The sequence below is a fragment of the Panthera tigris genome, chromosome D4 (assembly GCF_018350195.1).
Source record: "Panthera tigris isolate Pti1 chromosome D4, P.tigris_Pti1_mat1.1, whole genome shotgun sequence".
Lineage (NCBI taxonomy): Eukaryota > Metazoa > Chordata > Mammalia > Carnivora > Felidae > Panthera > Panthera tigris.
Window position 1 is genome coordinate 83,420,988 of NC_056672.1, and position 24,897 is coordinate 83,445,884.

Below are 24,897 nucleotides of genomic sequence, written 5' to 3' on the forward strand. Positions count from 1 at the left end.
CAAAACTACCTGAACAGATACTAAAGTGCTTTATTAACTGGCTGGCTTCACAAAGATTTCCTGGAATGACAAAAATTAATTATAGTAGTAAAGGGATACCAACTATTTCACAAAATAGTAAATTCCGACATCACTTATGACCAGAGTCATAAGAGACACTGGAACACTTGTCCTTATTAAGTGGACAGTTGCATATAAAGAACTGATCATCACACCCTTTGGATATTCAAATTACTTACACAAAGCCGAAACATGGTATCACAGACCTTTACAAAAAAAGGACAATTTGTTTCTTCCTACACTTTTTTAAATTTTGCTTCCAATTACAGTTCACAAATACAAGAGTCCTGACTTTTCAACCTTTCCAGTTGCAGTTAAAAAATGAACACTTTCTAAAAGTTAAGGTCAAGTGTTACAACAAGAGAAGAATGATTCCCATCGAAAAGTACACAGATTTTACTTAATGATACTCATGATAGTTTGTAAACTGGATCGATCACATTCTACTCAACTGGTATCAAATGAACACATCAGCATTACAAGTATTAAATGTTTTTCTATTACTCTAGAGAATATAAACCAAAACATTAATATGGCAGTTATGTTCTTTAGGCACAGTTTAGTGATTTTTTTTTTTTTTAAATAAATAGTATTGAATTTCAGTTGAAGTTTTAAACTCAATAACCAAAGGGTCAAGAACTCTGATTAGGAGGGGGGGGGGGGAAGAATAACTTTAAACTAACAATGTAAGCTGTTTAAAATTTCTAACACTTTAACCTATCTGGGTTTTATTTAAGAGTACTTTATTAAAAAATACAAGGAATCTGAAAAAAGATCAATACAATTATCTTACTGTACAAAGTCGTATGCTGTAGCAGTTTTAACTAAAATTTAAAAACACAACAAGGAGGGCAGCCCTTTAGACCAATTTATTTTATATCCACTTAAAATATCATCCAACAAAGGACAATGACGTTTACATCTGGGACAGGTATACATAACTCGAGGCATCTGCAGTCCATCGTGCCCACTGAATAACAACTTTGCTGCTGAAATTTCTTAAAACTTACCAAACTAAAACAAAAGGCTGAATGATACAAAAGGAGGAGCATTTCGGTGTAGTCTGTTCTGTCAATTGGCTTTTTAAAAAGAGGAAACACATCCTGTTTCCCCCAGACCAGTAAATAAGCAAGAGCTACATGCAGCAGTGTGAGTATTAAGACATTTCTCAAGTCTTTTCAAATGAGTCCAAGGTGGGGATGGGATGGGAGAGAAAATTGATAGAAAAACATTGCTATAGACACCGTAACAAACAATAAATTTAGATAATTTAAAATTAAAAAAAAAAAGGCAAGAGGCAGCATTTCAGCAGCAAAGTGCTCGATAAAAAGTATATTGAAGAGGGTAATACACGAGAGTTGGGGTAAGAAGAGGGCAGAAAAATGGGTCAGCAGGATGGGCGAAGGCCTCAAAGGAAATACGGCGTCGTCGTTCTGGGAGGAATAACACGTTCTGAATCTGGAACTGCCCGGAATAACTTTGGTTCTCTTGTATTTACATCTTTGAAGACCATGATCGAAGCAATATTTCCACAACGATAGCAGTAATTAGGAGCTGACCATACTGTTACCAGCTTCTCATCAAACATAAATTTATAGCCTTCGTGCACTAGTTGGTGTGCTCTGCAGATGAGTTTTAAGTTGTTGATATGAACAAACTGCAATTTAGAAAGGTTTTGTTAAGTAACCAGCACACTAAAAAAAAATCATGCTACATCAATAAAAGAATAATATCTAATGAAGTATAAATCCTGTTACTACTAGAGTTCTCATGATTACAAAACCCATTCTACTAGTTATCCCCCAAAATTCCAGTAAGTTACACACAAATACACCTACTTTGGCCTAAGTTATGGAAATCATCCAGTCACGTGATTATTTAGAAGTTTCTGGACAAAAAAAAACATTCTATAAGTACTAGCAGATATGAAAAAAGTTTTTATGGTGTAATAATAAGTATATTGCTATTAATATCTATCATACTGAGGGTTTAGTATGATCCTTAAAAGAATTCTGAGATTTATCGTCCTTCTTTTGTAACTTAACAGAAGCTCAGAGAACATAAATAACTTACTTCAATTATGCTGAACCCAGCTCTTTCATTCCATTATGCTGGATTACTTCCTTATATAAGCTCATCCCTACATGTGTATGTAATGTGTGTGTATTTTTTTTAACTGAAAACAGCCTAACCTCAAAAGTTGGCTTTTCACTATAAATACACGTATCAAATCATCATGATGTACATCTAAAACTAATACAATGTTACACGTCAATTACATCTCAATTAAAAATATAGTAAAAATTGTTTACCTGTGTGTGTGTGTGTGTCTATCTTGCCCTTGCTATATTAATATTTAATTGCAATATTTGAAAGAAAAGAAACATTTATTTTATACATATTACCAAGTGGATACTGAGGAAGACATACATGATAAGCTAGATGAGAAACAGACGATTGTTATCTATAGCCACATAGTTCTTTAAGTAGTCTACTAGCAACCAACAAACCATTTTCTCAAAAAAACTGGCTTTACCTCATTTGTGACCTTTGCGCCAAAAAGCCAACCTGCTCCTCGGGGACTGATTGCCCAAGTATCCACATCTTCAGGATCTGACCAAACCAGATCACAAAATGCTCCTTTATGAGGAATTTCCTGATTCCGTTCAATGGTTCGAATTTGATCCAGTGTTTTGATATCAGGAGATAAACCACCATGAACACACAAAATCTGCTCATCTATTAACTAGCAAAAAGGATAACAGAGTTGAAAGTGTAATAATAAACCCAGTCATATCTAAATTCATCGATGAATGCTAATGATAACAATATAATTGAGATGGCAATTGGATGAAAGTATGCAAAGTGTTACTGGCAGGAAAATACTTAAGCTTTTACAAAGATTTCCATAAACTTACAGCTGCTACTGTGAGCATGTCGAAAACTTTGGTACAGTATCTCCAGGCATTAGCATTTCCATATTTGGTTTGGCACTCATCTATCAAAGAAACAGAAGAGTTCTCATTAATGAAGTTCTGAATCTGCTGATAAAAATAAAGAATACTTCCAATAATAAAGAAGTTTAGCTTAAACTAGGATGGCAAATTATGACACTTATTGAGCCCTGGTAGGTCTTCCATGTAGAGCCATGAAGGAGACGAGTGTTTAACTAGTCTAAGAATGTGGTCCTGCTTTTCATTCGAGAAGCAGCCCTACAAAGCAGCTGAAATCAACATGCTATAATCAGGGAGAGCTAAATATTAAATTCACATAACCCCAAACAAATGCTTTTATCTAGTATGTTATTCACACTGGACAATTCTATCAAGCTGAGTAATTTCTTTAATGTGAAGACCTTATTCTCCTAGGGTAAACTGATTAGAGGACCCTTAATTACAGGAGCATGGGTAATTCCTATCTCAACATTTCTCAGGCCTAGATTGTCTCCTCGGAGATTTCTGCAAATCATGCAATGAAATACTTGAGCTTCAGTAAGTACACCTGCAGTCATCACTGGGAGACAGACTGCCAATCAGGTCCTTACATATTCCTAGCTGAACACTTTCTATGCTGTCTACAACAGTTAATAGGATATTCATCTCTTCTTTCAATTAATACCATGGAAGTTCTGTTCTTTGACTTCTTCCTTAATTTTGAAAAAAAAAAAAAAGTAACATATCGTTATTACAATGATATAGAAGACTACAGGGTATGGTCCATCCTCATGATTCTCTAAATTACATGTCTGTGTGAAGCAGGATCCTTATGTAAACTCACCATGAGAGAGAGAGCCAAAGCATAAGAGACTCGTAAAAACTGAGAACAAACTGAGGGCTGATGGGGGGTGGGTGATGGGTACTGAAGAGGGCATCTTTTGGGATGAGCACTGGGTGTTGTATGGAAACCAATTTGACAATAAATTTCATATATTTAAAAAAAAAAAAAAAAAAGAGGGGCGCCTGGGTGGCTCAGTCGGTTAAGCGTCCAACTTCAGCTCAGGTCATGATCTCACAGTTTATGAGACTGAGCCCCACAATGGGCTCTGTGCTGACAGTGCAGAGTCTGCTTAGGATTCTCTCTCTCCCTCTCTCTCTACCCCTACCCCACTCTCATGCATGCTCATGCTCTTTCACTCTCTCAAAATAAATAAGCAAGCGCTTAAAAAAAAAAAAAAAAGAATAGTTCTCTCTCCATGGTAAGGTTCTTGATTGGGGAAAGAAGAGGATTTAAAGGTTGAGAAAGTAGGGGTGCCTACGTGGCTCAGTCAGTTGAGCCAAAGTCATGATGCCAAGGTTGTGGGATCGAGCCCCACATCAGGCTCCACACTGAATACAGAGTCTGCTTAGGACTCCGTTTCTCTCTCCCTCTGCCTCTCTTACTCTCAAAAAAAAAAAAAAAAAAGAATCAGAGAATAGAAAGTCTTACCATAAAATCCATACACCTGTGTTATCTGTCTACTCTCATGATTTCCTCGCAAAAGTGTAATACGATCAGGCCATTTAGCCTTTAGTGCAAGAAGGTAAGTGAAGGTCTCCAAACTATAGTAGCCTCTGTCTACAAAATCACCCTGTAAAATAAAAGTTTACAGTTAGAAACAATAGCAACAATATTTTTTTTAATTATACCAAAGTGTACAAACTCAGAGACCCAGTCAAAAATAACAAAAATGAAGAATCAAACATTGAATTATTTGAATATTGGATTTTAACAAAAAATTCAAATTGAAGTAAATAACTATTTCTACTAAATGTCTGTGCTAGTCTTAGGATTCAAGAGCAGTGCAGGAACCTGCTGTGCAATTCTCTCAAGGATCTTCCCTGGAAAATCACCATTTTTCCAATTCTCTATCGCCTACACTAGCAGATATTTCTAAAAGGTCATGTGTGAATCAAAAAATTTTAGATGAATTTCAAAAATCACTTTAACTGCATCAGAAAAGCTACCAAATTGAAGAAATAGTATTTTTGTAAAAGCAGATACCAAAATTATACTACTGTTCTGGGTTCAGCTTTGTATTTAACAACTGCATGTAAAGCCATACTAATTACACTTCTCATTAATGTCTTACTTGGGACAATATTAGAACAATAGGAAGACACCTAAAAGAATAGGAAAGTGACCCACAAACCTTTAGAAGGGAGGAAAATGACAGGATTCAGACAAAATTCAACAGTAACATTACATTCCAAAAGGAAACTAAGCAAATATCCACCTTAATACTAAATGTGTATATGCCTATATTCATCAATCCACAGATTAATAAACGATGAAATTGCTCAAAAAGTGTGATAAAACAACAGTAAAATTAAGATTTGTGTCTTAAATCTATGGTTCTGGGCTATATTTGTGCCAGTCACTACTTAGGGCTACAACCCAGTCCTATGCACACAGCAATTTACTAAAGCAATTATTTTCAACTAGATGACATGGCAAAATGTAAAAAAATACAGAATCACCTTTTCATATATTTAAATAGTGAATGTCACATGGCAATGAAATTATTACATAATTTACATGTAGCAAGTCAGATCCTTTCCATTTTAATAAATATTTGATATCATTGGGGTTTACGTACCATAAATATGTAGTTTGTGTCAGGAACCTGACCTCCAGTTCTGAATAGCTCACAAAGGTCATAAAACTATAAAAGAAAGGCAATATATGCTGATTACAAATTCCTGTGAAGGAGTAAAATAATAAAACTGAGAGCGAAATGTGTAAAGAAGCATTTAATTAAGACCTCAAATATTTACACTTACAAAAAGAAATTAAGTGTGAGCAAAACTGCCAAGCACACAGCTCTCAAGCTTAAAAAAAAGCACTAAAATAAATCTCACAATTACCATTAAAGTCATTCCTAGATCATTAATATTACAGGCCTTCCCCCTCAAATTTCTGTCATTTATCTCCCCATCTATCACTTGAGAATTTTTTTTTTAAGTAATTTCTATGCACAGCATGGGGCTTGAACTCACGACTCTGAGATTAAGACTTGCATGCTCTACAGACTGAGACAGCCAGGCATTCCATCACTTGAGTATTTGAAATAACTGATCATTTATCTAACTTGTCAATAAGCTAACCTAACCACCCCACCACATACTCAGTATCTATTTTAATGAGACAAAAGATAAGAAAACAAGTGGATAAGAATTTCTTTCAAAGAATAAATTTACATGATACTTCATAGTATCTTGAAGAGCAAATCAACCTACCTTCCTACACTCTACTTTGGAGATGTGTGTACCCTCAGGCTCTACAGCTATGGAGTGTCTTCTCAACAATTAGTAAAACAGAACTGTTTATTTCATCATATTCTATTTGACTGAAAATTGGAAACTGATAAATTGTCCATTTGGTAACTTCAGTCAACTAGATTATCTTAATCCTAATTTCTAAAGAAAACTTCACAGTTTTTCTAAGAAAGGATTTTGAATTAAAGGAATTGACTGTAATATACCAACTACAACTAATTATTTCCTATACAGTTATCTTCTACACTTGAAACTAAAAAATTATTACTTAAATTTCTAACACTTAAAACAGTACAGAAATCTTAATCACAGTGAAAAAAACTGAAATTTAAATGTTAACTACTAAAAGAAATAAAGCACTACTCTTTATAATGTTTCATAAATCTGAAGCGTTGTTACTTGCTTAGAGTTAAGAAAAACTTTAACAAGTTTACAATAAAATTTTCCTATCTTCTTAAAATTAGCAAGCAAATAAATGAAACAAATGTTCAACTCAGTCAAGTGGTAAACTTTTGTCCAAAGTATTTGCTGTCCATTTCTACTATGTAAAGACCTTCCCTTTGAAAGTATACTTCTCAATTCCCAACCCACAGATGTATATATGATATATATACATATCATTTGCATAGTATTTATATATACACACACACACACACACACACACACACACATAATATGAGCATGTGTGTGTGTGCGTGTGCACACACGTGTTACTCTGGCCTAATATTTCCACTTCTTTGACTATATCCTAAGGGCAAAAAGAAGGAAGGAAGGAAGGAAGGAAGGAAGGAAGGAAGGAAGGAAGGAAGGAAGGAAGGAAGGGAGGGAGGAAGGAAGGAAGGAAGGAAGGAAGGAAGGAAGGAAGGAAGGAAGGAAATATATGCTGTGTGAAAATACAGAAAATGTGTTACAACATCATTTATAACAACAAAAGAAACAACCTTCACGACTAACATAAGACACTATTTTAACAAAGTATGATCTACCAACTCAAAGGCCTGGACCAATCGTGAATAATGATTATAATGCCTGGGTGGCTTGTCAGTTGAACATCCAACTTCGGCTCTCATGGTTCATGAGTTCAAGCCCCATGTGAGGCTTTGCACTGACAGCATGGAGCCTGCTTCAGATTTTCTGTCTTCCTCTCTCTCTCTGCCCCTCAACTCACTCTCTTTTAAAAATAAATGTTAACATTTTTTTCTTTTAAATATTAATGGTTATGATGGAAACTATGTAGCAAAATAAAAAAAACAATTAGGGAAAAGAATGTAACACAAAAGTTTACCTATAATAAACTACACAATTTTGTTATGTAAAAATTGAGTATGTACACACAGAGAGTTAGAAAGGGAACATTTAAAAGTTTTATAAAACAGTTGCTTTTGTAAAGGTATGGTGGAAGTGTCCTTTAACTCCTATTCATGTTTATAGTTCTTATAGTTCTTATAGCTATATGTTCTTAAATAAAAACTTTTTAAGTTCCCATTTACCCTATATACATTTAAAAGATGATCAAATATTCTGCTTTAGGGACCCAACAGTTCCTGCCCCAGAATGGAAGTTTTGTCAGAATTAACGAACATAATAAACATTTACTGAGAACATGTGAAGACAACTAAGCTTGTCCTACATTACTGGAAGCTCACCTCATCATTTCACAAATAATCTCTAACGTGTATTATGTTTTCCACATCACAGAAACTCTATAAATGTTCTCATTTTAAAACACAAGCAATCCTGAAGTGGATTTTATTCCATTGTTTGAGGCAAGGAAACAGCTGGCTAGCTCAGTAGTTTTCAAACTTCTTAGCTTCAGGAACATTCATAATTCATATTCTTAAAAATCAGAGGTCCCCAAAAAGTTTTTTGCTTTTATCAACTGCTATTAACCATATTAGAAATTAAAACTAATCACTTTTTAATATTTCATTTTTTAAATCAGTAACAACTCATTAAATAGTAACATACACAGATTTCTAATGAAAAATAAACAATGTTTTCAAAAACAAAACAAATTTAATGTCTGGCTAAATAGAATATGGCTAGATTTTCATAACCTGACTCTACATTCAACCTGTTGGGATATTTTTATTTTACAAAAGAGTATTTTAAGAACTTTAAGAAATAACGGTACATATTCTTTTAATACATCAAAACTTGACAAGTGGTCTTTTCCTACTCTGTTAGTAACAAAGATAGACTGGTCTAACACTCTCAGTAGCTAACACACTGGTCATTTGGAAAACAGAAATGATATTTCATTATACATCACCAAAAATCATATTTGTTAATATCACACTAACAGAAAAGTAAGTAAGTATGTATGTATGTATGTATGTATGTATGATTTTCCAAAAAAGTCTTTAAGTATCAGAAGCTGATAGCCTCAGGGCACCCAAGTGGCTCAATCGGTCACCTCCAACTCTTGATTTCATCTCAGGTTATGATCTCACAATTTGTGGGTTCAAGCCCTGCATTGGGCTCTGCACTGTCAGAGCTTGCTTGGGATTCTCTCTCTCTCCCTCTCTCTGCCCCTCCCCTACTTGCTCACTTGCGCTCTTGTTCTCTCTCTCTCCCTGGCCCCTCTCAAAAAAAAAAAAAAAAAAGTGACAGCATAGGCCTGTCACAAGCTAAAGTAGCCTCTTTTTTTATGGAACACTATTTTTACTTGAGATAATGAAAGACATACTATGGGTATTTGGCAAACATCTTTGCAACAGTGAAGGAAGTGAGCCAGTCACTTCAAGGAAACAATTGACAGTATTTATTGCCAATGACAAAATTTGAGTTTTCAAATGAAAAAAATAGGATTGAAAATTTGAGTCCACAAAACTGTTACTGTATCATATGTCTTACAGCCACAATTCCATTGTATGTATACAGCAGACTGAGTGAGTGTTTTGTTCAGCTTTCACTCCCAGTTTAAAACCAAAAAACAAAAACCAAACCAAAAAAAAAAAAAAAAAAAAAAAAAAAAAACAAATACAAATACCTCTACAAAACACAGAGGGTTTCCAGCTAGGCTATATGGTGACAGTAAGAGTCTAAAGATGAGGTGTACTCCTCCTGCCACTGCTTTGAAACTCTTAAAAAACAAACAAAAACCTAGCAGATGAGAAAAGGAGACAAATCCTCCTCCTCCTATTCTAGCAGTGACTTGCTGTGAAATCACGCACCAACAATTTTATCTTTCTGAACTTTTGCTATCTCATTCCCACTAAGGAAATGATACATTAAAATATGACATGAATGAGTAAAGTGAATAAATAGAAATGAATAGAATAGAAAATTAGTGCCTAAAACCAAAGCACCTCCTGTTAATCACAATCACTGTGAACTGTCCACATTTATTTTCTCTCTTCCCCATTCCACAGAGCAATAATGCTACATTCTATCCACTTTGCAAGTATAATTTCAACAAATTCCATGAATAATTTGATCACTGCTTTTACTCACTGTATTAGTAACCAGGAATCATTAGTGTCACACAGACTGAGGCAATCTACCAAATGACCAGCTGTTTTTGTTGTTTTTCCGGTGGCTTTTTCGCAGCACAAATGGAAACACACATGGACTATGGACAGTACAAAAGCTAAAAATCTGCTCATGAAATTTTACCTGTCCGTGTATGTCTCCACACACTGTTACTGGTGTTGATACTGGCTGGACATTTGACTCTTCTAAGAGGAGGTCACAAACATAGTCACATAGCCGCTGTAGAAAGAGAAAATAGAACGCAACTTTTCACTACAATATTAAAACTAAAGATCAAATGCAAAAAAGACAAGAACTAATATGTATATTGTTTCATAGGAAAGGAAACTACCCTTTAATGATTCTATGATATGATTTCTGTCTGTTTTTTGCCTTCATCTCATAATGCCTGCGAACGATACAATGGCTATTCCAAAATACAAACTCCCTGGCTACACAGACAATAGGTTTAAGAAAACATCTTTAAAGAAACTGTAAAATGATGTTTGTCACCAAACAAATAAATGTAAGAGTAAATAATTTTAACATGAAAAGTTTTTTATCTACTAATTTCTATCTACTAATTTTTAAAGTAAATTGCAAACCATGCACTTACCATATGACCTAGCAACTGCACTCAGCAATGAAAATTTATGTCCACATAAAAATCTGTGCACAAGTGTCCACAGAAGCTTAATTCATAACAGCCAAAAACTGGAAACAAATCAGTGTCCTTCAACAAGTGAATAACTGAATTAACTGCTATATTCATTCCATGGAATACTATTCAATAATAAAAGAAACTACTGACACATAACAACATGGATGAATCTCAAGAGATTTATGTTGAGTGAGGAAAAAAAAAAAAAAACCCTATCCCAAAAGGTTACATAAGGTATGATTCCATTTATATAACACTCTTGAAGTAACAAATTTATAGAAATGGAGACCAGCTTAGTGATTGCCAGGGGTCCAGAAGTTAGGAGGAACAGGAGGGGAGTGGGTATGATTACAAAAAGACAAAATGAGGAATCCTTTTGGTAATGGAAATGTCTGTGTCTTGAATATGGGGTTGGATACATAAAACTACAGATGTATTAAGATTGCATAGAACTGAATACACACACACACACACACACACACACACACACACAACACAAATGAGTACAATAAAAACTGGTGAAATCTGAACAAGATCATGGGTTGTGTCAATGTCAATATCCTGGTTGTGGTACTGCTACCACAGTTCTACAAGACCTTACTCCTAGGGAAAACTGAGTAAAGGGTACATAGGATCTCTCAATATTATTTCTTTCAACTACAAATAAATCCAGTTATTTCGAAATAAAAATTAAAATTTAATTAATTACAAAATGTAAACCTAAAATTGAGGACTCACCCTACTTTTTAAAAAGAACTGTAGGGTCACTTGGATGGCTCAGTCGGGTGAGGGCCCAACTCTTGATTTCAGCTCAGGTCATGATCTAAGGCTTCATGAGTTCCAGCCCTGCATCAGGCTGTGTGCTGGCAGCACAGAGTCTGCTTGGGATTCTCTCTCTCCTGCCCCTCTCCCCACTTGCTCTCTCTCTCTCTCAAAATACACATTAAAAAAAAAAAAAAAAGAAAAACTATTTGTCTTCTGAAAACATATCAAAAGATTTTGTAGAAGGAAAATGATTCTCCCAACAGTGCTATGGAGAAGGAAGTATATCATCTTGCTCTCCATGGAGAACTGGAGGAGAACCTACTTTCCAAGACCAGTTTATACTACAGTCAGAGGCCCTACTGGATTTTATGATAGGTCTGCCAAGAAAGGAGAAATTAAACTACACAAGCATTAAAAAAGTATTTTATTATTTTTTTTAATGTTTTATTTATTTTTGAGACAGAGAGAGACAGAGCATGAACAGGGGAGGGTCAGAGAGAGGGAGACACAGAATCTGAAGCAGGCTCCAGACTCTGAGCTGTCAGCACAGAGCCGGACGTGGGGCTCGAACTCACGGACCGCGAGATCATGACCTGAGCCGAAGTCGGCCGCTTAACCGACTGAGTCACCCAGGTGCCCCTAAAAAAGTATTTTAAAAATTTTACTTACTTAATTAATTAAAAGGGGAGGAACCTCACTGGCTCAGTCAGTAGAGCATGAGACCCTTGATCTCAGGGTCATGAGTTCAAGCCCCAGGTTGGGTGTACAGCTTACTCTTAAAAAAAAAAAAAAAAAAAAAACCTATACAGGCATAATGAAATTATTTTAAACATTAAAAAATCTAAACGCAACAACTTACTTAAACATATGAGAGACACACTTTAACAGCTATAGCTACTGTATACAAAGCCAAGCATAGGAAAGAACTCACAATGAGAGGGCGGGGGGGTGGGAGGGGGGTGGGGGGCGGGGGAGGCCCCTTGAAAGAAAATGAGGGGAAATATAGCTGCTCAGAAAATTTCAAAATAAAATGGCTTTGTTATTATTCCTAGGGTAAGTTCATGATCTTCAAATACCACCTCAAAGGCAAGATCTTTCGTTTGGCCTAGAGTCCTTCTGGCCTTGGGTGTCTGTGTAGCTAGCTCCCTCTTGGGTTGAATTTCCCACAATCTTCAGATGCTTCACCGATCTTTACTCCTGCCAATAATCCATCCACTATTCATAACAGGAATAGACACCAGTGAGTAAAACAATGTTTCTGAACTCAGAGCCTTACCTTTTACAATAAAAGATGGTCTCTCAAGGTTCTTTCAGTTACACAATCCTGGCTTACATTTGTAAAGGAAAAAAAATCCAGCTTTTTCTTTCCTATGTAGGGAAAAACTCAGTCTTCCCTAGTGTGTGCTTCTTTCCTGTGTGTTTCCTTTACTAGTCACACAGAACATTCACATTCTGGTCACCAGATGTGCAGAGGTTTTTTTCCCCCCACAACAAGAAATTCTCTGTGACACCAGCTGGCTGTCCTACAATTTAACTCAATTCTGCCACTACCCATCCAGATCCCACAAGGGCTCAGTCCCACAAGACTGTGCCACCTCTTCCCCACCACAGACACATACTACAGACATCAATCACAAGTTCAGGTTATCACCTATGTTTCTGACCAACTGGCTACAGATCAAAGGTTATGGAGGTTACAAAGATCTCCTCCTTGGGTTTAATTAATTTGCTAGAGCAGCTCACAGACTCAGGAAAACATTTACTTACATTTATCAGTTTATTAAAGAATATGACAAAGAGAATGAATGAACATCAGATGGAATGTTCCCCCATACTTCGGGGATTTTATGGAGACTTCATCATGTAGACATGATCCATTATTAACTCCATTTTCAGCCCTTCTCTCTCTGAAAAGAATGGGGGGCAGGACTGAAAATGCTAAACTTCTAATCACGGTTTGGCCTTCCCGGTGACCAGCCTATATCCAGGAGCCATGTAGAAGCCCACCCAGGGTTACCTCATTAGAACAAGACATTCCTATCACCCAAGACATTATAAGGGTTTCTGTGATAGGAACTGGGGGCAGAGACCAATATACATTTTCTATTATATCACAGCATTAAAGACCACCTATGTCAGGGGGGCCTGGGTGGCTCAGGTCATGATATCACTGTTTGTGAGTTCGACCTGGCACCAGGCTCTCTGCTTTCAACTCAGAGCCTGCTTCAAATACTCTGTGGCCCTCTCTCCCACTCGCATGCTCTTTGTCTCTCTCTCTCTTAAAAATAAATAAACATTAGGGGCGCCTGGATGGTTTAGCAGGTTAAGTGGCCGACTTCCATTCAGGTCATAATGTCATGGTTTTTAAGTTCGAGCCCCAGGTTGGGCTCTAAGCTTTGCATTTTCTGCCCATCCCCCACTTGCATGTGCACCTTCACCCCCCCCCTCAAAAATACATAAACATTTAAAAAAAAAAAAACCCTCCTAAGTCAAATCTCTCACTGGACCCAGATGATAAGACTGAGACCCACAAGCATTCAGGTCACAATGTTACTTAATTTTTCCAACAGATCTGGGATCCTGGTTACCTACCTCTTTTCACTGTACTATCTTGAATATTCAGCTGTTCAACACAACAAATATTTAATGAGAGTCTAATATGATTACCAGTTATTATTCTAGAAACAAAGTAAATAAATAATAATGACCAAACAGAATAAAAGCCCTGATCTCAGGGGCTTATACTCTAATAAAGAGAGGTATAGAAAATAAACAAGTAAAAAATATATACATATTACTTTTTCAGATAGTAATAAGAGGGAAGGAAAAAAATGAAGCCCTGTAATAGGGATAAAAATGGCAGAGGTGGGAAGCAGGTACTGATATTTTAAATGGGGTGAGCACAGAAGCCTTACTGATAAGCAACTTCTGAGCAAAAATCTAAGAAAGGTAAGTTTATGGGGGAAACAGCACTGAAGCCAGAGAGAACAGTAAGTAAAAAATGCTCAGAGGTAAAAGCATGCTCGGTGTTTCAGAAACATCAAGGCTGGTGTAGTTGGTGGATTGAATGAGGAGAAAAACAGAAGTGCACCACAGAACACTTAGGTCCTTTGGGGTGAATGTAAGGACCTGGGCTTTTAATAGGAAGCCACTAGGAGGTCCTAAGCAGAAGAGTGATATGATCTTATGTCTGCTATGTTAAAAATGGTCTATGAGGAACATGGGAGTAGGGAAGAGGCAAAGGCAGAAACAGGGACACCAGTTAGGATGCTTCTACAATAATCTAGGTAAAAGTTAATACCGGCTTGGACTAACATCATGAAAATAGGAAATGATCACAAGTGAATGGATTCCAGATGTTTTCTGAATGTAGTATCCACTAGGTTTGAGAACAACTAGATAGAGTGTTGAAAGAAAGGAATCAAGCATGACTCAATGTTTTTGGCTTAAGTAACTACAAGGATGTTAATAGTCTTATCAAGATGGTTAAGACTCCAAGTAAAGATTTTCTTATTGTAGATTCTTTGGGAGAGAGAGAATCCCAATCAGGCTCCACGCTGTCAGGATGCAGTCCAATTAGGGGTTCGATCTCACAAACCCTGAGATCATGACCTGAGCTGAAATCCAGAGTCACACTCTTAAGTAACTGGGCCACTGAGGTGCCCCAGTTTTTTTTTCTTTTAAATAGATTTAATGTTTAGAGCAATTTTAGGTTCATAGTAAAATTGAACAGAAGATATAGAGAATTCCCATATATCTTCTGCTCACAAACACATACAGTTTCTTCCACTACCAACATCCCATATCAGAGTGGTACGTGTTACTAATGAACCTACATTGATACATCATTATTATACAGAGTCCACAGTTTACATTAGGGTTCACTCTTGGTGTTATACATTCTATGGGCTTTGACAAATGTCTAATGACATGTATACAGAATAGCAGTATCATACAGAATAGTTTCACTGCCCTAAAAATCCTCTGTGCTTCATCGATTCATCTTTCCCTTCCCCCAAACCCTGGAAACCACTGATCTTTTTTACTGTCACCAGTTTTGCCTTTTCCACAATGTCATACAGCTTGAATCATACCTTAGTCTCCAGATTTTCTTATTTCATTTAATGATATGCATTTAAGATTCCTTCATTTTTTTTAATGCTTATTTATTTTTGAGAAAGAGAGAGAGCATGCACGCACAGAGGACGGGTAGAGAGAGGGGAAGACAGAGCATCCGAAGCGGGCTCTGTGCTCACAGCAGAGAGCCTGATGAGGGGCTCAAACTCATGAAACCTGAGATCATGACCTGAGCCAAAGTCGGACGCCTAACTGAACCATCCAGGCACCCTTCCTTCATGTCTTTTAATGGCCTGATAGCTCATTTCTTTTTAGTGCTAAATAATATTCCATTGTTGGGGCACCTGGGTGGCTCATGAGGTTAAGCGACTGACTCCTGACTTCAGCTCAGGTCATGATCTCACAGTTCTTGAGTTTGAGCCCTGCATTGGGCTATGTGCTGACAGTGTGGAGCCTGCTTGCGATTCTCTCTCACCCTATCTCTCCGCCCCTCTGCTTTCTCTCTCAATCTCTCTCAAAATAAATAAATCAAATTAAAAATAATTTTAAAAATAATAATGATATTCCATTATCTTGGTGTACCTACTTATTTATCCATTCACCTAATAAAGACATGTTGGTTGCTTCCAAATTTTAGCAGTTATAAATAACACTTCCATAAACATCCATATATAGGTTTTTGGGTGAACATAAGTTTTCAATTAATTTGGGCAAATAGTAAGGAACATGACTGCTAGATCATATGGTAAGAGTTTGGTAAGAAACTGCCAATCTTCCAAAGTGGCTATATTATTTTGCATTCCCATTAAGCATGAATGAGAGTTCCTGCTGCTCCACAACTCTGCTAACATTTGGTGTTGTCAATGTTCTGGATTCTGGTCATTCCAATAGTCTTGTGGTGGTATTCCACTGTTGTTTCAATTTGTATTTCCCTAATGATGCATGATGAGGAGCACCTTTTCAGATGCTTATTTGTCATTTGTATATCTTCTTTGGTGAGGTGTCTGCTCCTGTCTTTGGCCCATTTATTAATGGAGCAGTTCTCTTATTATTGAATTTTAAGAGTTCTTTGATTTGCATATTTTTTAAAAAACTTTTTTTAAAATTTATTCATTTTTGAGAGACAGAGTGATCAGGGGAGGGGCAGAGAGAGAGGGAGACACAGAATCTGAAGCAGGTTCCAGGCTCCAAACTGTCAGCACAAAGCCCGACATCGGGCTCAAACCCACAAACTGTGAGATCATGACTTGCACCTAAGTCGGATGCTCAACTGACTGAGCCACCCAGACACCCCTGATTTGCATATTTTGGATGAAAGTCTGGTATCAGATGAGTGTTTTGCAAATATTTTTCTCCCAGTCTGTGGCTTATCTTCCCATTCTCTTGACAATGTCTTTCACAAAGTAAAAGTTTTTAATTTTAATGAAGTCTAATTTATCAATGATTTCTTTCATGAGCAGACTGTTTTGATTTGTTTGAGTTTAGTTTGAGGGATGGGGAATGAAGAATTCGATTTTCAACAATTTCATTGAGATATAATTCACATACCAAAAAATATCTCCAAAATTCAGTTGTTTTTTAGTATACTCAGTGTTGGGAAACCATCATTGTAATTAATTTTAGAACATTTTCGGTGCCTGCTGGTGGTGGCCTCATCACTGTGTGGGAACTGGTTGGTTGCAAACTCTGGGCAGGGAAGGACCACGCTCTCAGTGGAGGTGGGGGAACCAAGCCAAAGCCATGGCCAGTGCAGCGGCAGCAGTCAGACTGACTGTTGCTGCTGCAGGATTTGCAGGCCGTTATGCTTTGCAAGCCTTGAAACACAATATGGAACCTCAAGTAAAACAAGTTTTTCAAAGTCTACCAAATTCTGCCTTCAGTGATGGCTATTACAGAGGTGGGTTTGAATCCAAAATAACAAAACAAGCAGCAGCATTAATACTAGGTGTAAGCCCTACTGCCAATAAAGGAAAAATAAGAGATGCTCATCAACAAATTATGCTTTTAAATCACCCAGACAAGGAAGGATCTCCTTATATAGCAGCCAAAATCAATGAAAGCTAAAGATTTACTAGAAGGTCGAGCTAAAAAATGAAGTAAACGTGATGAATTTTAAGTTCTTGTTAGTTTATGTATACAAGTGCCAGCTTTTTAGAATAAAATGCCTCAAGCTACAAACTAAAAAAAAAATGTTCATCAGCCCTAAAAAACTATGTACCCAGTGGTAGTCACTTCCCACAACTCCACACCACCGCACTAGGCAATTACTAATCAATCTACTTTCTGTTTCCATGGATTTGTCCATTCTGGACATCTGGCCTTTTTTTTTTTTTTTTTTTTAATGTTTGTTTATTTCTGAGAGAGAGTGCAAGAGCACAAGCTGGGGAGGGCAGAGAGGGACAGAGGATCTGAAGTGAGCTCTGCACTGACAGCAGACAGCCTGATGAGGGGCTCAAACTCACAAACCATGAGATCATGACCTGAGCAGAAGTTGGACACTCAACCAACTGAGCCACCCAGGTGCTCCTGTCCATGTGGCCTTTTGTGGCCTTTTGGCTTCTTACACTTAATATAATGCTTTTCGGGTCCATCCATATTGTAACCTGTTATTATTTTGTTCTTTTTTATAAATAAATGATATTCCATTGTATGTATTTACCACATTTTGCTTATCCATTCACCAGTCGCTAGACATTTGGGTTGTTTCCACTATTTGGCTAGAAGAATCTGATTTTGACATATTAAGTCTGAGGTGCCTATCAGATTTCCAAGTGCCTCAGATGTGCTGTAAACAAGTGATCAAATGAGTTTTGAGTTCAAGGAAAAGGCTATGGGTCAGAGAGACCAATTTAGAGATTGTCAGGATATACGTACGTACATACGTACATACATACGTACATACATACATACATACATGAGACTAGAAGATATAACTAAAGTGGTAGCTACAAGCAGAGAAAAGGATAAGATCAATAAATGATCCTTCAGATATACCAATATTTAAAAGTTAGGCAAAAAAGAAGGAAAAAGCGAAAGAGACAGCTTGGTGAGACAGAAAGGCAACCATTACAATGTGGTATCCTGGAAGTCCAGTAAACAAATGGACTCAAAAGAGGAGTGATCAAGGGCGGGGACAAAAAAAAAAAAAGAAGAAGAAGAAAGAAAAAGAGGAGTGAGTGATCAACTATATTCAATGCCACTGCAAGGTCAAATTTTGGAGAAACAGCATAGGGCTGAGAGGCAATACTCCTTTATTCCTAATCAACAAGTACTAATCCCAGATTATTTTATCCTCTAAGATAGAAAAGGGGCACACCAATTAATGCCACAGCATAGTTCAGAGGTTAAGAGCACAGCCTTTGAAATAAAAAAAAGACCAGAGGCCAAACAATCAGCTCTATCTCTTACAGATTACTTAGCTTACTGTCCATTACTTAGCTGTGTGTCCCTGAGCAAGTTACTTGATTTCTGTGTCTCAGTTTCTTCATCCACAAAACAGAGACACCTACCTGGGGATATTCTAAGTATTAAATGAGACAGTGCATGCAAAGTGCTCTGCAGAGTTTTATACACATACATACACAGTTATATCCTCGATCTATACATAATAAGTGTACAATGAATTATATAACACATGACCCAGAAGGAGGGTGGTGCCTGGGTGGTTCAGTCGGTTAAGCACCTAACTCTTGGTGTCAGCTCAGGTCATGATCTCACAGTTCGTGAGATCAAGTCCCACATCAAGCTCTGCACTGACAGCATGGAACCTGCTTGGGATTCTCTCTCCCTCTCTCTCTGCCCCTCCCCACCCCTCTCAAAATAAATAAATAAACATAAAAAATTAATAATATATATTTTAAAAAGATTTTTAAAATTAAAAACTTAAAAATAAATAAACAAGGGCACCTGGCTAGCTCAGTCAGCAAGAACATGCGACTCAGCGTTGTGGGTTCAAACCCCATGATGGATGTAGATATTACATAAAAATACTTTTATAGGGACACCTAGGTGGCTCAGTCAGTTAACCATCCTACTTCAGCTCAGGTCATGATCTCACGGCTCATGAGTTCGAGCCCCATGTCGGGCTCTGAGCAGGCTCTGTGCTGACAGCTTGGAGCCTGGAGCCTGCTTCAGATTCTGTGCCTCCGACTCTGTCTGCCCCTCCCCCACTCACACTCTGTCTCTCCTTCTAAAATAAACATTAAAAAAAATTTTAATAACATCTTTATAAAGAAATAATCTTAAAAATAAATATAAAATATTTTAAAAATTAAAAAACTTTTACAAATAAATTAAATTTTATGATATAAATTACTCAATAAGTCTATTTTATATATATATATACATATATATATATGTCTTTATGTATATACATAACCTGTTACTGTAAAACAATAATAATAATAATTAGGGGTACCTGAGTGGCTCAGTCACGTGAGCATCTGACTCTTGATTTTGGCTCAGGTCATGATCTCACAGTTTGTGAGATCAAGCCCGCATCAGGCTCCGTGCTGACAATGTGGAGCGTGCTTGGGAGTCTCCCTCTCCCTCTTTCTGTGCTCCTTCCCAATGTGTATGCATGCACTCTCTCTCTCTCAAAAGTAAACAATAATAATAATAATAATAATAATAACCATCTTGATAAAAACCACTTAAAATCACTCCTTATGGAGATGGCTGCTCTTCCAATTTCAAACATTTCTGAAATGTTTTTTCTGATATTATACAATTTTTTTAAATAAGAGAATATAATGATTTTTAATTTTTTTTAATGTTTATTTTTGAGAGAGACAGAGCGTGAGCAGGGGAGGAGCAGAAAGAGAGGCACACAGAATCCAAAGCAAGCTCCAGGCTCTGCACAGAGTCCAGTATGGAGCTAGAACTCACAAACTGTGAGATCATGACCTGAGCTGAAGTCAGACACTTAACTGACTGAGCCACCAGGCACCCCTACAGTGATGTTTTAAAGTACCTATCTTGGGACCTCACCCACCTTATTTAGATATAATGCCTTGTCTAATTAATATTTGTACTATTTTTTCAAGTACACTCACCAAACCTTCTCAAAGAGAATTTCACCAATGTATTTATAGAAGTACTTTGCTGATCTGTATAAGACTGGGCAGAGTTTTCTGTGTGTTGCCCATGAGGCCTGCATCTTTTCAGGCATTTGCCTCATTCACACTCCCTTCTGGATTTTACACCTTTTAAGAAAAGGCCAAACTTCCATCTGTGAAGGTCGGAACCCATACCAGGAGTTTCAATGTTTCCCCCAATACATCCTCTGACACAAGCTGCCAAAGAAGCTACCTCCCATTCTTCTCTCCATAATGCATCTCTGGAAAAGTTCTCTATTTCCTACCATGTTGATCAGGCTACTTGCCCACTCTCACGAAACTGTTAGTTACTTGTAAATTTGGAGGCTCCACTGTGTACATCCCTTTGAGGATCAGTTACTAAAATGTTACCCAAACAAACCTACAAACCTACTACAAACTCCATCCTGAATTAAGCCAATCTGTCCTTCAAGGAGGCCTGTCCTCACCCTGCATTATACTACCCTCCTTTCCCAATTGCTTTTTCCCAAATTACAACACTCTCTCTATAGATAGATAGATATACATATACATATATATTTTATTTATTATTATTTTTTTAGTAGGCTCCACACCTGATGTGGATCCTAAAATGCAGGGCCTGAACTTATGACCCTGAGATGGAGACATAAGCTGAGATCAAGAGTCGGATGCTTAACCAACTGAGCCACCCAGGCGCACCTCCCAAATTTATACTCTAACATCATGCCATACAACTGTGGTAAGGGACATTCTAGGAAACAGAGCTGGTCACTGTGTAGACTATAAACAAGGTGCATAGGATGCTATTATTAAACAGTTACCTTCAAGGAGGACCCAATGGAGGAATGTCTCTTTGCTCCCTCTATCAGGGATAGGTGTGATTTCCCTGAGAAGATTGTGTTTGCACCTTTGAGACAAAGACAAATCTTTGGTGAATTTTTTAACTGATCAGTTTCTGTCTTTCAGTAGACTCCTAGAAAACTTAGGACTTAATCTCAAAGAAGTAATCTAGTCATCACAGCTTTTATTTTGTATACAATTCTTACTTTTACCACTGGCTCCATCTTGGTTTCCTATCTTTACATTCTTTGTCTCATTTTTCTTACTTATTCTAAATGTAATTTACCTTGCTATATTGAATGCGCTTCATAAGCCATTCTATATTCTTTTGGGAACAAGGTAAGATATCATTAACATTTTGAAACTAATGACAGCACAGATTCCTGAGAGACTCCATGATTCCCATGTTGAATGTGCCAGAATTTGCACCCACATATGTCTGGCTCTCTTACCCCATAATGCCCCCTTAACTGCTAGCCACCCCTAGTGACCGGCCCATACCCCTCAGGGCTCATCTGAAAGTGACAGTAGACCATAAACTCAAGAACATTACTGTGAAACCTTGCCAATCTTAAAAGCTGGTGAGTGTCTAGGGAACACATGTAAACTACTTAGGCAACATCTTCAACCCAAGGCCAGGCACACTACCTGGAGTAAAATAACAGCTGCCTCTTGTCACTGACACTTCTGTGGTTCCAAATGAGGACTTAAAGAGCTGAATCTCTAAGCCAAAGCTATTTCCTCTCATCTCTCCAGTTCAGCAGTAGCTTACAAGTTCAAACCAAGCACATACAAAGTAAGAAGTCTATGAAATCTCAGTACAAACTCTACATGAGTCAGCCAACTACACACACAGTGGCCTCAAGGAGTGTACCCTTGCCATGGGGAAGACACACGACCCTTTCTTCCAAAGCCCTTTACAGCTTTGTTCTACTGCTCAGTTTGTATGCAGTGTGGTTTCTCTTATTGCTCCAAAACAGTCACTGAGGCAGGATTCTCAATCTTCCCCAATCTTAGGGCAAACTACACCCATCTCTCCCCACAGTGCCCAATGAATTCCCAATCCTTGGACAAGTAAGGGTTCATAGCCCCCTTCTTAGATGAACCTATTTCCCTTCTCTACCTTTCCCTCAAGATAGTCCAGGTTCCATTCTGTTCTCTGCTCCTATCTTCCTGTTCCCTCTTGCCCCTCAAATTTAAAACACTGGGCTTTAAATTTTGTAATTCTATGTTTAGCTGCTCTTGTTAGCTAAAGCATACTATTTCCTTTAACATACTGGTATTTATAAAATCTCTTGGCTTAAGAAACAAATATCTATCTAAAATTATTTTTTATATAGCCTTTGTATAGAACTTCTACAAACCACTGGGAATGAGGAGCTGGAATCCAAAATGACAAGAACATTCACACCTTTACAATGCAGAAGGGAGTATCTGTATCTTCAACCTAAACCACAGTTTCTTAGCCATGGCACTATGGATAATTCTTTGTTGTGAGGGGCTGCTGTCCTGTGCATTATAAGATATTTAGCACCATCTCTAGCCTCTATACCCCCTAGATACCCACAGTAACTCCCTAGCTGTGACTATCAAAAACGTCTCCAGACACTGCCACATATCTTCTCAGGGGCAAAATCACCCCCAGTTCAGAACCACTGGTTTAGACTTTTCTCTTGAGTTAAAACTATTAGAACTATTAGTGTCTGAAAACACATTTGACAATCAATAAATATTTGTTACCTAACCAGCCTGTGTATCTAACAGTCTTCTGGCCATCTCTACCTCGATGTCTTGACTTGGCAGCATCTCAAACTCAGTATGGCCCAAACCAAACTCCCTTACATTCCTTAATCTAGTTTCAGTATTTACTAAGTAATCTATGCCAGAAACTGAGGTTACGTTGAACTCCTCTCTTTCTCGTAACCTAGACCTAACCTGTCAACAGGTCCTACTGTACCTTCTTCATCTCCTTTTATTTAGTTGTTTTTTTTGAAGTTTATTTTGTTTTAGTAATCTCTAAACCCAACATGGGACATGGGTTTGAATTTACTACCCACAGGTCAGAGTCGCATGCTCTTCTGACTGAGACAACCAGGCGCTCCCATCTCCTTTTAAACACCACAATCACTTGTCACTGTCTTACGTCAAAATCTCCTGTCATTCGGCCTACCGCTTCTGTGACATTTTTGTCCCATTCCAAACCATGGTCTACAAATGCTGCCAAACTATTTCTTTTCTTTTTTTTTAATTTTTTTTTTTTTTTACTGTTTTTATTTATTTTTGAAACAGAGAGAGACTGAGCATGAACGGGGGAGGGGCAGAAAGAGAGGGAGACACAGAATCGGAAGCAGACTCCAGGCTCTGAGCCATCAGCCCAGAGCCCGACGCGGCGCTCTAACTCATGGACCACGAGATCGTGACCTGAGCTGAAGTCAGACGCTTAACCGACTGAGCCACCCAGGCGCCCCGATTTCTAAAACCTACTGTCACAGTCCTCCTTAAAAATCTCTCAAAGGTACTCCTCTGTCTATGGCAGTGTTTCCAAAACTCTATTCAGGTAACATCTTCATGATTTTTGTCATATTCCCACCACATACAACAGTGTATGTTGTATACACTATAATACAGTGTATTCCTGTAACAGTTTTCTTTGAATCTACTTTTCTCTTTAGTTAGCTATATTTTAAACAACATCCCAAAGTCACAGTATGATTTGTTTTCCCCTAAAATATAAAAGCATTTCAAAGTGTTTATACATATACCACCTAAAAGACAAAAATCCAAGTTTATCAGCCTAATCTTCCATGATTTGGCCTCTGCCTGCCTTCCAAGCACCATCTCCAGCCAACCAAACCACTAGAAGTTCCCTGAACTGGTCATGTTCTTTCAGATTAAGCTATACCACTGCATATGGTATTTATTCTGCTTGAACATTCTTTCCTTCCTGTTTTGTCTACCTGAACAAACTCTGCTCATCCTCTCATTGTTCCTTCTGTGTGAAATCATCTCTGGCTCCAGTTAGATGCTGCTTTTAATATGCTCCTCAATATCCTGAACAGCCCTCTATTATATCACCTAACACACCATGCAATAATCATTTGTTTATCTATTTCTTTTACTATATTGAGAGCCCCTCAAAGGTAGAGAGAAGTATCAGATTCTATCTCTAGCACCCATAGGGAACAGTACTTGACAAAAGGAGACATCTGAAGAAATGTGTGTTTGTAAAACGGTATAAAATTACATTAAAAAAAATTTTTAATGTTTATTTTTGAGAGAGAGAGAGAGAGAGAATGTGGGGGGTGGGCAGGCAGAGGGAGAGATGGAGACAGAATCTGAAGCAGGCTCCAGGCTCTGAGCTGTCAGCACAGAGCCCGATGCGTGGCTTGAACTCACGAACACGAGATCATGACCTGAGCTGAAGTCAGACGCTTAACCGACTGAGCCACCCAGGTGCCCCTATACTTTACTTTATTTTTAAGTCTATTTATTTTGAAAGAAAGAACACGTGCACAAGCAGGGGAAGGGCAGAGAGAGAAGGAGAGAGAGAATCCTAAGCAGGCTCCGTGCTCTCAGCACAGAGCCTGATGCGGGGCTTGAACTCACAAACTACGAGATCATGACCTGAGCCGAAATCAAGAGCTGGACGCTTAACCAACTGAGCCACCCAGGCGCCCCCAAAAACCAG

At 37.7% G+C, this 24,897-nt stretch overlaps 2 protein-coding genes across 2 annotated transcripts in view; one reads left to right on the forward strand and one right to left on the reverse strand.

Annotated features, from left to right (window-relative positions):
- Nucleotides 1-726: 726 nt before the first annotated feature.
- PPP6C (protein phosphatase 6 catalytic subunit) overlaps nt 727-24,897 on the reverse strand; it is a 29,873-nt gene continuing 5,702 nt past the window's right edge. The window contains exons 2-7 of the mRNA XM_042963320.1: nt 9,933-10,028; nt 5,636-5,701; nt 4,486-4,627; nt 2,979-3,058; nt 2,597-2,806; nt 727-1,717 (exon numbers count right to left, since the gene is read on the reverse strand). Of these exons, the coding sequence (XP_042819254.1) occupies nt 1,469-1,717; nt 2,597-2,806; nt 2,979-3,058; nt 4,486-4,627; nt 5,636-5,701; nt 9,933-10,028 (843 nt within the window). The 3' untranslated portion in view covers nt 727-1,468. The remainder of the gene's footprint in view (nt 1,718-2,596; nt 2,807-2,978; nt 3,059-4,485; nt 4,628-5,635; nt 5,702-9,932; nt 10,029-24,897) is intronic.
- On the forward strand, nt 16,557-17,595 carry LOC122232924 (mitochondrial import inner membrane translocase subunit TIM14-like). The gene has a single exon (XM_042963321.1). It carries the CDS (start codon nt 17,032-17,034, stop codon nt 17,353-17,355), a length of 324 nt encoding a protein of 107 aa, XP_042819255.1. The 5' UTR covers nt 16,557-17,031; the 3' UTR covers nt 17,356-17,595.